The 14731-nt window shown below is 32.5% G+C and overlaps 1 protein-coding gene across 1 annotated transcript; it reads right to left on the bottom strand.

Moving 5' to 3' along the window:
- Window positions 1-284: 284 nt before the first annotated feature.
- On the bottom strand, window positions 285-4516 carry LOC112723603 (RNA-binding KH domain-containing protein PEPPER). Its single transcript, XM_025775029.3, has 6 exons — window positions 3911-4516; window positions 2983-3241; window positions 2540-2688; window positions 2126-2383; window positions 1549-1740; window positions 285-741 (listed from the first exon to the last, which is right to left on the bottom strand). The coding sequence occupies exons 1-6, from the start codon at window positions 4322-4324 to the stop codon at window positions 562-564; spliced, it is 1452 nt and encodes a 483-aa protein (XP_025630814.1). The 5' UTR covers window positions 4325-4516; the 3' UTR covers window positions 285-561.
- Between the last annotated feature and the right edge of the window lie 10215 nt (window positions 4517-14731).

Raw genomic sequence — 14731 nt, 5'->3', positions numbered from 1 at the left:
TCAAAAATTTCAAAAGTCAATTTAAATATGAACTCTACTTTCCGCACTCAAATAAGCCAATTCAAACCACTTAATCAATAAAATTTCACTAGTATGGAAAATAGTTTTGGAGTCACAATGAATATACCTCCAAATTATAGTATGTTCGCCCTAAGCTTAGCATATCCAATACTTGGATTCGACTTATAAATGCAAGCTTATGATAAATGTTTGAGTGACAATAAGAAACGGCATGTATAACACTGCGCACAAAAATAACAACTATATCGTTAAGGTATGACCAGTTACCGACCAAAAAAGAAAAGGTATGATTAGTTGCTCATAATTTGGTGAGTAGTTGCTAGTGAAAACCTACAATTCTCATAATATACACTACAAAGTACAAACTAAAATAATGAAATTGACTAATATTGTGTTACATTTTCTACGGCACTACTCCACTCTTAGCCACAATACCAGATTACATGATATCATAAATAAAGAAAAAAAACATGTGGAACCCAACATATATTAGAACAAACTAACTAGAAATCGATTCCTTGTGAATACAGAGAGACCATTTTAAAGTCTGAAAGAACTGTAGCCTCCAAGACCAGAAGAACCATAACCGCTGTAAGGTTGCGTGGACAACGAAGATGATGAGTATGATGTACTGCCCAATTGGGCGTAAGTAGACCTCAGATCGGCATCTAACCTGCTGTAAGCACTAGCGGCAGGCTCTTTGTGATTAGTTATCACTTCCTGTAAAATGCAGAGTAAAGCGTTTCTCTCGGCAAAAGCAAATATAAACTGAAGGTGGAAAAACTAAGCAATATATACATACATAAAGAGAGGATATGAATCACAATCACAATCGTGCAAAACCTTTTATTTTTATTCCCTCAATGATTACTTTTATGATTGTCCTGGTGACATGCATGTATATCTATCTATTGTATGAACTTACATCCAAGCAATAACTACATTTCCTGAACAAATATACAGTTACTGCAACCCCATCAACCTGAGATAAATATTGTCTAAGGATAGGTTTATTCAGGTCTGGTATAACACTCAATAATGGTCATCTGTTTTGACTACTTAAGATGATGTCTACTTACTAATGCTCTGCTTAGAGTGGTATTTATGAAAATGTGAAAAAAGCATTTGTTTATCTGTCTTCTGCTCCTACCAAAATATACAGAACGAAAATGCCAAACTATGCTAAACTGATGAAACGTCTCAATCCCCTTTCTACTACTTCCTTTCAACATCTCAATTAAACTATCAAGTGAAATGGTTTATAACTTTTAACCCATACATGGAATGGGGATATAGACTAAACAGCAAGTGTCTAAATCATTCAAATAAGTGAAGCAATAATGGCTACAAAACTGAGCAGCTGGGCAATAAATTTGTTAAGATCATAAAGCCTATTTCTGCATTAATACTTGCTAACATATTCCTATCAAAATATATAGGTATGCTTAGGCATTTTCATTATAATACAAAAAATGGAACCAGATCAATGTAACTTTTACTTTCTTTTCATAGGCTCAGCTCTAGTACCTGAATCAGTTGTTGTGCCAACTGAACCTGAGATGAGGTGCCTTTTATTTCCACAATAATTTCATCAGGCACTCTGCTCTCCTGAACCGTCAATATGGCTCCACTAGTACGGCGAATGTAATCAATATTAGTCCCTTGTATACCAATTATGTCCTCTGCATAGGACAGTGGTATTTGCATTGTTTGTATTACCTGATAAATGCAAACAATATGGGAGTAAGGTGAGAGTTATCATGATAATCAATGGCAAAATAAATGGGGAAATAAGACCAAGGTGCAAGCATATATGCTAGAATTGGAAAGGGGTTATCAATAAGCAAGTTATACAGGATAGGATTTGATGATTAGCCTCTATTTTAAGTAAAGCCTATGATCTTTTTCTCTTGTATGGAGAATCCCTTATCCTCCATTTTCTTGTATTATTCTTCTCGCTGTCTTAATGATATTCTTTTTTTTTCTTTTGTAAAATAAATCTTATATACACTTTGTAAAGTATTATCATAGATATATTTTGTCAACGGAGTTTCAATAGCAAATAGTACCCAAATAAAAATATGCGCCACTAAAAAATGCTAACCGTAGTAACAATAGGAGCACCAGCAGCACGGCCCAGAGCTGAAGAACGAAGACCGGAAAGTGAAGAATCTTGCCCGTACAGTGACACTGAGGAGGAAGGGAGTAATGAATCCAATTGACTTTCACGCTCAACAAAGAGAGCATCCCTTTTTGTTGGAAGAGAAACATCAGCAACAATGGAAGGTTGGGAAGCACTATACAGCGATGGCTTGTCAGCCCAGGTATCCACCTGGTGGTCTTGGGAGATTGTTGCATTGTACTTGAACAAAACAAAGGATTCACATATCTTAGAGTAAGGTACAGCAATACCAGATAAGATAGCCTTCATGTAAATGAAATGGCAGTCCAACATGCAGAATATACACCGGAATCAGCTTTTAAGCCTAATAATACGTTTAGAAGATATCAAACTTACAGTTTTCTCAAATAGGGGAAGAACACTATGATCCACCAAAAATTTCCTCAGGTGCCCAACTACTGCTTCCAGTGCCTTAAGCACCTTCAAGACTTCTCCCTGCAGCTCTACAATCCTTTCATCGGCCGCAGCATAAAATGGCACCTCATCTATCATGAAAATGATTCGGCATCAGAAACATTCCGATCTTTTCACCAAAAATGCATTTAAAAAAGAATGCTCATTTCGTTAGGTACATAAAAATGAGAACAGGAATCTAAACTTAAGTCAAATTGGACTCTGCACAAAAATTAGGCTCAAGAAAAGAGCATCGACCAACACAAATCTGATTGAACATAGAATTCAGCACACCTTAATAACCCAAAATCACTAGTTGCTGTTAAAATACAGGGAAAATCATAGGTTCATTATGTAAAATTACATAAATGTGACAGGAAGCATACCTCCTGACAATACTCTAACAGAAGCAGCAGTGCTTTCCTGTATGGATTTGATTAACGAGCCCTGCTTTCCAATCAAATTGATGGCCTGTGTTGATGCTACCAATAAACGGATAGAACAAAAATTACCCCCGGCAGCTCCCAATGTCATATTCTCGCCCTCAGTTTCAGATAATCCTGAGATACGCTTAAAAATCCTCATTACAGCATCCATTGCAGGAGAGAATGCTGTCTCTGGATCTTCCTTCCCTGATATAAGTACCTACAGACATTTAATCCACATTCAGATTCAAAAGAATTCGACACAAATTAATAAAATATCCTCATGTACACATAAACATTTTGAGATGCCAACGGTGTGAAGTCGAGAATCATCTGCATTCTGTACGATATATAAACCAATTAAATTGGAGAGCTAATTCCCAACCTATACTGAAAGTTGCAACCTATAGACTGTAACAAGACAAAAAATCATGTAGTATCACTGACTGTACAGGGATGAAGATAGAATCCGAAGTAACCTGCTTAAACAATGGAAATCCTGCAGGAACCTACTTCATACGGATAGCCTTGAAATTTAATCCTATTAATACTGTTTCGATAGCTAAATTCATCAAAAGCTGATGAATTATGATAAAATTGAAGTTGAACGACGAAAGCAAACATGAAATCAAATTACAACATTAGTTATAACATACGACTTAATGAATAAAGGATAAGGTAGAGTAACGTATATCCAAAATTAATGAAACTGCATTTAACCAAGGAAAACAGTGATTAGCTTCAGAGGAAGGAGGATATAAAGTTAAATGCGTGTTTTTTTCTCTGAGCTGATCTATAAAGAGAAAACCTTTGAACGAACTGAGAAAAAGAATGAATAAGAAAACCCAAGAAATATAGATGTGTATGGACTATGGAGAGAGAGACTCACGATTCGATCGGAAGTGCCGACAGCACCATCTAGAACGCGAATGCGAGCTCGAGTCTCTTCACATGTCTTCTTAATGAGCTCGCCCTTCCGCCCAATTATGCTGCCGACTTTGAGCACCGGCACGATGAGCCGGAACACGCAGTGGCCGGGCCAACCAGGCCATCTCTTCTCCGGCGGAGTGGTGGTGGTACTGGCGGTTGCGGCAGCTTCAGGTGCCGGAACCGCCTCGGATTCGGGTGCATCGATTGAAGGGTTTGCGCTGCCTACGGCAGTGGATTCGGTGGCGGCTGCCGCTAAGGCGGTTGTAGTGGTGGTGGCGGTGGAGGGTTGTTCGGCGGCGGCGGCATTTGCCGGTGCAAGTGGCTGGGAGACATTGTTGGAGGTGCCGTTCTGGATTGGTTCGACGGTGGCCATGGACGCGTGGAGCTTAGGTTGTGTGTTGCAAGTTGCAACCGAATTGAAGCGATTAAGGGTTTATAGTTTTAGTTAAAAGTTAGCGCTATTACTCTTAATCTTAACTACTATTCTTTTCCAATTGGTAATTTGGAATTTGGGAATTTAGGTCTAGAAGACTACAAGGCCTTTTTTTAATCTATCTTATTATTCAAGTGATATACTAAAATTTGATAACTTAATAGTCTTGTACATCAAAAAAGTAAAAATATTTGATCTCATTCAAGTAAAATTAAATGAAGTTCACTAAACCTAGATATATACTTTCTCCGTTTCTAAAATTTTTATATTTAAGAAATATTAATTTTAATGTACTAATATTATAAAAAATTTATATAATTATCTCTTAAACATGTAAATAGTTTTTTTAAAGAATAAATAGTTAAATTAGTCTTTAAAAGATCATTTATTTTCTAAAATAGTCTCTGAAAAACTTGAATGAAAAAAAATTAAATAAATTAGATTTGCATAATTTATTCTATTTTATTATCAAACAGAATACAAGAATAATTCTAGGTTTCTGTTATTTGTGTCTTGTTCGTAGTGTTTTGTTGTTCTCAGAAACAAACAACTTTTAAAATTTTAAATTAGTCATATTAGTTCTTATGTCACTTTTTTTTATGATGATGTCAAAATTTGCTAATGTGGCATGTTAAGTGACACCACAACATACACCTAAAAATTTTAATTGATTATTTATATAATAAATTTACGAGTATCAACAAACTTTGATGTTGTTAGTAATAAAAAAAATAGAAAAACTAATATGACTAATTTAAAATATTTAAAGAACGAATTTAATTAAAAAATTTAAAAATTAATTTAAAAATAAATAATTTTTTAAAAATTAATTTGACTATTTATTCGTTTTTTAAATAACAAATTTAATATTTTATTTTTTTATGATATGATAAATACCATTAAATATTCGTGTAAAAATATTTTATATTATTAGTCGATGAACATTAAATTCTGAATAAACAAAGTAATCATACTACTTATTTTACTCAAATTTTGTTTATGTTTAAAAGAAAACGTGATATTTTAATGTCGCAATTGTAACATCAAATAAAATTAAAAGGAATAAAAGTAAAAAATAAACATATAAATGCAAGGTGCTGGTGGCGAAGTAAATTGCAGAAATTGAAACAAACAGAAAATTAAAAAGAAGATGAAGTAAGAAACATAACGTAAAAGAGAAGAAGACGTAAAAGTAGAGGAATTTTATTAATAAAAACTGGGAAAAAGCAAAGTATAAGTGTTTGAGTTCAGAGGAATTACTTAAGATTCTCAATTTTACTCTGTGATGCCAAGGGGCTGAGAGCGTTTTGGGTTTCTAAGTGTTTTCCAAGAAGAACTGAATTGCTTACAATGTGTTCCTAAAACTTTATTTATAGACTAACCTAATATCAGCTGACAGTTACCATTTGTACACCTGTTGCTGAAAATTTAGATTGGCCCATAACCGTTCTCGCACCTGTTGTGAATTTCAAAAATCAAATAGATAACCAACTGTCAAATGATCTAATTTAATTTAAAATAAATATAAATATTATATATGGAGATATCACCAAGAAAATTCTCTGCACTCACACCAAAAGCACATTTTAAGGGATTCATTTTCAATTTATACTTTCTTATTCTTTCAAATGCTTTTTTTAAATTTTCTAGATGTTCTTTTTTAGCATTTAATTTGACAACCACATCGTCAACATAAATTTCCATAAAATTTTCAATAAAGTCATGAAAAATTTTATTCATTGCCCTTTGATAAGTTGCACCAGCATTTTTGAGTCCAAATGGCATCACAACCCATTCAAAAGTTCTTAAAGCACCTGGACACTTAAATACAGTTTTTGACACATCTTCCTCAGCTATATATATTTGATTATAACCTGAATATCCATTCATAAAACTTAACATTTCATGACCAGCAGTAGAATCTATCAACATATCAGCTATAGGCATTGGATATTCATTTTTTGGTGTTGCAGAATTTAAATCTCTAAAATCAATGCAAATCCTTAATTTTCCATTCTTTTTCATGACAGGAACAATATTAGAAATCCAGTTGACATACCTTGTTGTTCTGATAAGCTTAGCTTTAAGAAGTCTTTCAATCTCTTCTTTAATCTTTTGCATGACTTCAGGAGCAAATCTCCATGGTGGCTGCTTGACAAGTTTGACATTGGCTTTCAATGGCAATTGATATTCTACTAATTCACGATTCAAGCGTGGCATCTCTGCATAATCCCATGCAAAACAGTCGCAATAATTCTTCAAAATCTCTACCATTTCTTTTTTGAAATCATTAGGCAGTATCTTGCTCACATATGTTGGTCTAGGATAATCACCGTTTTCAATATCTACTTCCTCCAAAGGATCCTGCACCTCAACCTTTTTTATAGTGTCAGTGTTATTTTTTTCAAAACCTAAAGGACCATCATCATATATACAATCATAAGGTACACTGTCAATGCACCCTTCTCTGTCTGCCATATAGGCTGACAGCCGAGCCAGTTAGCTCGTCAAACTCATCATCTAAGTTTCTCCTGAGGCCGTATCCGGCCTGCCCTTAGGGACCAAAATAAAACTATTCATATCTATTTTGCACATCTCAATACTTTCAGGATTAAATGCCTTGGTGTCAACCGTCAGTGGCTTGACTCCAGGATTATACATCCTGAACTCCACATGCATCTCATCATAGTAACATGTACTATTATCAGTAGGAACTTCTTCCACTCCTCCATCTTCGTTCCAGAAAATTAACTTTTGATGTAGAGTGGATGGAATAGCATCCATTTCATGAATCCAATCACCTCCCAAAAGCAAGTTAAAACCAGCCTTAGAAGGAACAACAACAAATAGAGTTGGCCTATTGACAGAACCAACCTCAATTGACAGTAGAACCACACCTCTAACAGAAGAAGTCCTTCCATTAAAATCTGTTACCCCAATGCTACTTTTAATCAGATCTTTTTCAGTCTTTTCAAGCCTTCCCATCATTCTTTCAGGCATGAGATTGACAGTAGCTCTCCCGTCAACCAAAATATTATTGACTATCCTTCCATCAACATGAGCCTTAATACAACACGAGCCTTGATATGCAGTGGACGCAAGTGTTCATTGTCATTTTTAGTAGGCTTCTCAAACAATCCTCCACCACACATATTATCATCTAGCAATAAGCATTTACTTCCAGGAAAGACATCATAACAATCATCTTCTAATGACTCCACTTCCCGAACTTGACTATACTCCTCAGGCAGTATTAACACCACAACTATAGATTGCTTAACACCAAATATTGCTTCTAAGCGATCATCAAAACCAGTGTCAAAATTATTAGTAATTAAATCTTCATCCTTTTCTCTCTTATTTTCAACCATTACCTTCTTTCCAGCAAGATTCTTCTTTACATTTTTATTGCATTTAGGGTGATTAGAAGAATTACCTGTTTCTGCAGACTTGGCCATGGTTGGCAAAGGAGAAAAATTTACACCGTGTCCCTTGTATGGATCTAAAGGAACATACTCAGGTATATTCTCTTTTTGCTCAAAAGTTGTAAAATGATAATACTTTGGAATATTTTGACAATTTGGCCAAGGAAAATAATTAGGAACCTACTGCATGTTAGGATTATAACAAGAATAAATTGGCTTTGAGGGAATAGGCACATTTTTTGGAATATATATATTACCTCTATCTTGTGCATGATTCATGTTCCATAACTGAGACTCGTAGTACCTGGGTTTAAAAGGTCTAGACTTCACCCATTTGTTTTTTCCTCTTGCAAAAGCAGTAGGTTGATTCTGCACATTTCTCACATTCTGACCCATTTATTGTTTGAAATTTTGGTGGGAGGAACTCTTGTCTTTTGAGAAAATTCATCAGGTTTTTCATCAATCATGACTACAGTCTTCATCTTCTGGTTGATGGGTTGTATCCCAGTGTTGTTGACACACTTGTTCAAAGGAGCCTGACCGCCCAACTTTTGCTTTTCCTCGGCTATCTTCCGCTTTAGCTCGTTAGTTTCATTTTCTTTTTCAGCAATCTTCTTTCTCAACTCAGCCTTTTCTTTCTCTTCAACTTTGTACTTTTCAAACTCTTTTGCAGCTTCCTTGTCAAAAACAGCGTTGCACTTTGGGCACATAGCCATACTGTTGTCAGATTCTTTAATTCTCAACAAAAAATCTAAAAGATCCTCACCAGGACGAGGATAAATTGGCTTCTTGTCTCGCTAAAAAATCCTCAGATCTTTATTTTCATCTTGAGCACTAACCATTGTGGCGTCAATTTCTACCATGTTGACTGACAAATTGAATGGCTCAACATAATTTGAATCAGCAGCAAATGGTTCAGTGTCTATCTTCATAGTAGTTTTATCCTCAAACTTCAACCTTCTTTAATGGCTTTTTGTATTAGGAACAGACGCAATTATTAGTGGTGTGCGAAAATACCTAATGAAACTTACAAAATTTCTTATTCTTTATTTCATCAGCTGAAGATATCTTTTTCCCTTCTGATAAAATAAGCTGCTTATCTTTTAATAAAACCTCAAATATTTGATCTGCCTTAAAAATATCAAAAGAATAAGTCTTATTCTCAATTTTAGAATAAGAAGAAACTTTTTTTTCCTTTAACAGGCTTTAAAGATTTGTATATATAAGGAGGACCCCACGTAATTCGGCAATATAAATCTCTTTCTCATCTGAATCATTACTATCGGAAAAACAATCAACATATGCAATCTTTTTTTAACCCTTTTTAAAATTTTCTTTTCTTTCTTAATTTGCTCTATCTGTCTTACTCTCTTAGCTAATTGGAAAAGATCTAAAGTATGTTGATTAACAAGTTTCTTCCTAACTCCAAATTCTAGCCCATTAGTAGCCATTTTGACAACTTCAGATTCTGGAATCGGAGTAAAATATTTATTTCTCATGTTTCTAAACCGTGCCAAATAAGTGTCAATGGATTCTCCCTCTGCATGTTTGACAGAGAATAAATTTGTAAGACTAACTTTTAATTCACCTCGAAAAAATTGATCATGAAAATTTTTTTCTAACTGTGCCCAAGAATGAATAGAATTTGGTCTCAAGTTGGAGAACCATGTAAATGCATTTTTTGTTAAAGAAGAAGAAAAATATTTCATCTTGAGATATTCATTAGAAACTGCTTCCCCAATTTCAATAGTATATCGAGCAATATGCTCTACTGTAGACTCATTTTTTTCTCCAGAAAATTTTGTAAGGGATTTTAGAATTTTCCAACCTCTTGGAAGCTCTGCCTGTTGGACACATTCAGGAAAAGCGGACACGAAATATGGCCTATTTAAGCAACCAACATTAAATCCCAAACGGTTTAACACTTGTTCGACATTTCTAGCTAGATTATGATTCCCTCCTAAGTTATTTTGCCTAGGTCTTTCCAACATATCATCAGCATTTTGACCATGTCTAGGCATATGAACATCATAATTAGGAATTGCTCCACCATTCTGATTGACATTATCAAATCTTAAACCCTGGTTGTCATTTTTTTCTAAATTTACCATAGTAGCAATCCTGTTAACTTACCTATTTAATTGTTCAATTCTAGTGTTTGTGTTTTCTAAAAGATGATTTAAAACTGTCACCATTTGATGAGTTAACATGTTTACTAGATCATGGTGACTTTCATCCATCTGTTGCCTAATATTTGCTAAAGATCCTACGGTTTGACTAGGTTGATTAATAGGCATTGCTCTTGACATGTCAGAAAACACGGGTCTGGAATTTTCTACCCTAGTGACAGTGGATATAGTAGAATTAGATGCACTGTTATTTCCTGTATTAATAGCATGTGAAAACTTTTGTTGTGATATGTGTGAACCTGACACCCCAGAAACAGATACATTTGACATGCCATATGAATTTTGATAAAGAGAATTTTGAAAAGTTGAGTAGAGAGCCACAGGCAATCCTTGTGTCACCATGGGGGGACATACCCCAGTGGCAAGCCATATGGCGGCCACCCCACGGTATTTATGTGAGTTGTATTTAACCATGTATGGGCATGACCAATGCTATCATGCCTCACTGACAGCAAGGTAGGCTCTGCATTTGAAATCATAGGAGAATTTCTGGATTCATTTCCTCTAGTCTCATCACTGGAAATAGAAGAAGATGCTGCAGAAGTATTTGACATGTCAACTGACGCTGATTTCTTTGCCTCTGGACGCACGAACTTACCATTGCGCAACCACATACAAATTCAAAACTCCTGGTTTTCCTTTTGACAATTACAATCTATTGACATGCCAATTTGTTTTACTCAAATTTTTTTTATGTTTAAAAGAAAACGTGGGTATCTCAATGTCGCAATTGTAACGTCAAATAAAATTAAAAGGAATAAAAGTAACAAATAAACATATAAATGCAAGGTGCCGGTGGCGAAGTAAATTGCAAAAATTGAAACAAATAAGAAATTAAAAAGAAGATTAAGGAAAAAACATGAACGTAAAAGAGAAGAAAACGTAAAAGTAGAGGAATTTTATTAATAAAAACTGGGAAAAAGCAAAGTACAAGTGTTTGAGTTCAGAGGAATTACTTAAGATTCCCAATTTTACTCTGTGATGCCAAGGGACTGAGAGTGTTTTGGGTTTCTAAGTGTTTTCCAAAAAGAACTAAACTGCTTACAATGTGTTCTTAAAGCTTTATTTATAGACTAACCTAATGTCAGTTGACAGTTACCATTTGTACACCTGTTGCGAAAAATTTAGATTGACCCGTAACCGTTCCCGCACCTCTTGTGAATTTCAAAAATCAAATAAATAATCAACTGTCAAATGATCTAATTTAATTTAAAATAGATATAAATATTATATATGAAGACATCACCATATAACTAATTATTTTTTTTTATAATTTTTTTATAAAAATTATATTTTGTCTAACACTAACTTTCTTTCTTTTCTTTTTTTTTTTTCGTTCACGCTTTATCTTTCTTTCATATCAATAAAATAAAGAATTATTCTTCACATACAAGTTATTTACACGTACAAGTTTATACAAGTCATTTATATTATATTGTTTAAAAATTTTTGGTGTATGTGTATTGATAAATTTTGTATAATTCAAAATTCTTCTTCTTCTTTCTTGCATTATAAAAGTGAATTTTATTAAGTTAGGGTTAACTTGTATAAACTTGTATGCCAAAAAGACTTGTATGTGTAGCAAGTCTCTAAAATAAAATATATATTGAAATTAATATTTGTTTAGCTGTAAAAGCCCAATACCAAGCTGCTCACAAGACCCAAGTCCGAAAACGAAGGCCCAACTCAAAATGGATAATCAGTGGTACGTTCGGATCCAAAATACGTATCCAAGTTGCTCTCACTTTCAGCGTGGAGTTTACAAAAATCCACTCCAATTCTGGCTCCATACTCTCAAAATTTCACCGTCTTAACTCACCTGTGTTGAGGCTTAGTTCAGGTGACAAAATTTTGTGTCTCTAGACTACATCTAGATTTAAAATTTAGCATAAATCAAGCTGTGAAATCTTTTAATGTTGGCTGTATGTGCAGTGTGAATATGTTTGTGATATATTGTCTAAGATTAGGAGTTATCTAATTTATTGGATAAAAAAAAAACTTTTAATTCTTAAGTTTATAATATTGAATAAATGGTCAAATTAATTCTTAAAAGATCACTCATTTTTTAAATTGATCATCGAAAAAATTTTATAATCAAATTCGTCTTTTAAAATTTTAAATTAGTCATGTTAGTCATTCCGCCACTAATGCTAACGGTATCAAAATTTGTTGATGTGTTACGTTAAGTAACATTACAACACACACTTAGTAGTCTTAATTGACTATTAACATAAATAATTTATAAAATTATACCAAATCAACCTCAAATTGAGAGATTCTAATACCTCAAATTCTTTTTTTAATTAAGTTTTAATTTAATCTAATTTTATAAATTTATTATGCTAATAGTTAATTGAGACTTCTAAAAATGTATTGTAATATTAGTTAACATATTATATTAATAAATTTTAATACTATTAATAAAAAAATGGTAAAAAAACTAATATGATTCATTTAAAATTTTTAAAGAATGAATTTAATTAAAAAAATTTTCAAATATAATACTAATTAAAGAACGAATTTAATTAAAAAAATTTAAATATTAATTTAAAAAATATGTACTTTTTGATAAATTAATTCAACTATTTACTCTTATAATATTGGGTGGATGTTCAAGTTCGCAGGATATTAATATTGGGGGACTACTAGTGTACAGATGTAGTTGTAAAGGTTTTTGTCTTTTATGGCTGAAAAAGCGTGTCACTAAAAGTGTTGCTTAAAGAGAAAGTGTTATCCTTAATCGTTAACTTGGCTCTGATACCAAATTTTACCATTTCTATCCAATTTTTTACTAGTCCTTGATGTATATTGTGATTTCATTTTTATAGTTTTTAATCTTGTTTTAGTTTATAATATTCTTTTTTGCATGGATTATTGTATATAAAATCTTTTATCTGTTTGTCTTCTTCTTTAATATAATTTCTCAAATCCTCAAAAACTTCTTTTATTTCTACACTTTCTATTGTTTCTAAATACCTTCTTAATTTTTCGACTTGATTCTCCATTTTTTCTTTCAACAGATTTAATTCTTTTAAGTCATAATATGGTTTTCCAGGCATTTATAAATTTTTTAAATTTAATTCCAACTTGTTTATATTTATTCTTATTTCTATCCTTTTTATTATAAGGTCATCAATTTCGATCTGAAGGTTATTTAATTTCTTTTTATACTCTTTTATTTTACTTTTTAATTTTTCCGCCCTTTTTCTTTTTATTTTATTTTCTGGTTTTTCAATCTTTTTATGCTTCATTATTTATTTTAAAATTTCTGCAAACTCTATCATCGATTCATCACTATTTTCTAGAGATTCTATTAATTTTTCTAGCTCTTCAACTTCTTTTCTTAACTTGTCATAGATTATTTTTAGAGCTTCAAATACTCTTTGATTTATTTCAGAAAACTGTAAATAATTCAAACGATTTTCTCTTTCAAAGAGCTCTTGTTTCTTGTCTTGATAAGTTACATATATTTCTTCTTTATTTATTGTCATAATTTAGTGTTTAGGGTTTCATTTAATTTTTCGACCTTTTTTGTTAATTCTTTTATTTCAGAATTTTCTTCTTTAATCTTTAACTTAGATAAACTTAAAGGGCTATTAATTTTAGATTCTCTTATTTGAAAATTCGATGAAAATAATTTTCCTGATGGTTCTTTTAATAATAGAACTGGGTTTTCAATAGCTTTATATTTTGGTATTTCTGTTTTTACAATTTTCTGAAATAATTCATCGACATAAATTCTTTCTCTGTTTTTAAATATTATACTATGATGGCTATTTGTTAAAGCATAATTTATTGCATATGTAATTGAAAATGGTTCATCATCTTGTTCCATTAGATTCTTTCTGTGAAATTTATAAGCCAAACTTATAGATCTTCCAAGATTTTCAGTTGATAAAGGTATAGCATACCCAAGATGGGCATTGAATTTAACATTTACGTTTGCCAAGTTTCCATGAACAATTCCAATTATTTGATCTATTGGGTCATCAGTAATTCTTTTGTCACAGATTGCTAAGCTTATTGGTGAATTAATTCCTTTCATATATGTAGATTTGATTAAGACTTGTATAGTACTAATATGAATCTATCCAATTTTAGATCTTTTTTGTTGATCCTTAATTTTTCCAATCTGTTTACTTAATTCTTCATCATTTATTAAAGCTATTTCAAGTTCTCCATTGGCGGATTTTATCTTTATAGGGGCTTCAAGTTGAATTTTTCCATAGTATATTATATTTTTTCTATTAAAAACTTCTTTTAAAAGGTTCTGTTTATTAAAATTTTCATTTGATTTGAGATTTAATTCTGTTTTTAGAACAGCCTGTTTTTCATTATCTAATAAAGCAGTTAATCTATAATAATCAGATTCTTCTGTTAATTCTAAACTTTCTAAATAATTCATAAATGAAAGACTAGGATGAAGATGTACCTTTCTGGAGAAAAACTTCCTTTATTTAGTATATTTTACATAAGATGTTTTTATCTCCAGAGGGGAGATTGTAAATACTAACTCCAGAGGGGAGTTTAGAACTATTTTTCCTAAAGGAATTCTTCCTCAGAACATAGAATCGCCTCGGCACCTTCCTCCTTGCTCTCCTAGCATGTGAGTACTCTTTGCCTCCTGCTTTCTATTTTCTGATACCTTTACAATTGCCTAAACAACCTATTTATAGTAGTTGGGTTTGATGGACAATTCCCATCCTTACCCTTCTTATGACGTCATTGCTTAC

Source organism: Arachis hypogaea, chromosome 11 (assembly GCF_003086295.3).
Source record: "Arachis hypogaea cultivar Tifrunner chromosome 11, arahy.Tifrunner.gnm2.J5K5, whole genome shotgun sequence".
In the NCBI taxonomy this organism is placed as follows: domain Eukaryota; kingdom Viridiplantae; phylum Streptophyta; class Magnoliopsida; order Fabales; family Fabaceae; genus Arachis; species Arachis hypogaea.
The sequence above is the reverse complement of the archived record's forward strand: the minus strand, read 5'-3'. Positions and strand labels throughout refer to the sequence as shown.

Bases quoted from the DNA above. Each gene is read 5' to 3' on its own strand.
- LOC112723603 (XM_025775029.3), bottom strand. From the start codon at position 4,324: ATGGCCACCGTCGAACCAATCCAGAACGGCACCTCCAACAATGTCTCC. The intron at 3,242-3,910 runs GTGAGTCTCTCT...AAATGTCTGTAG, and splicing joins TCGGCACTTCCGATCGAATC to GTACTTATATCAGGGAAGGA. The intron at 1,741-2,125 runs GTTAGCATTTTT...TGCATTTATCAG, and splicing joins GTGCTCCTATTGTTACTACG to GTAATACAAACAATGCAAAT.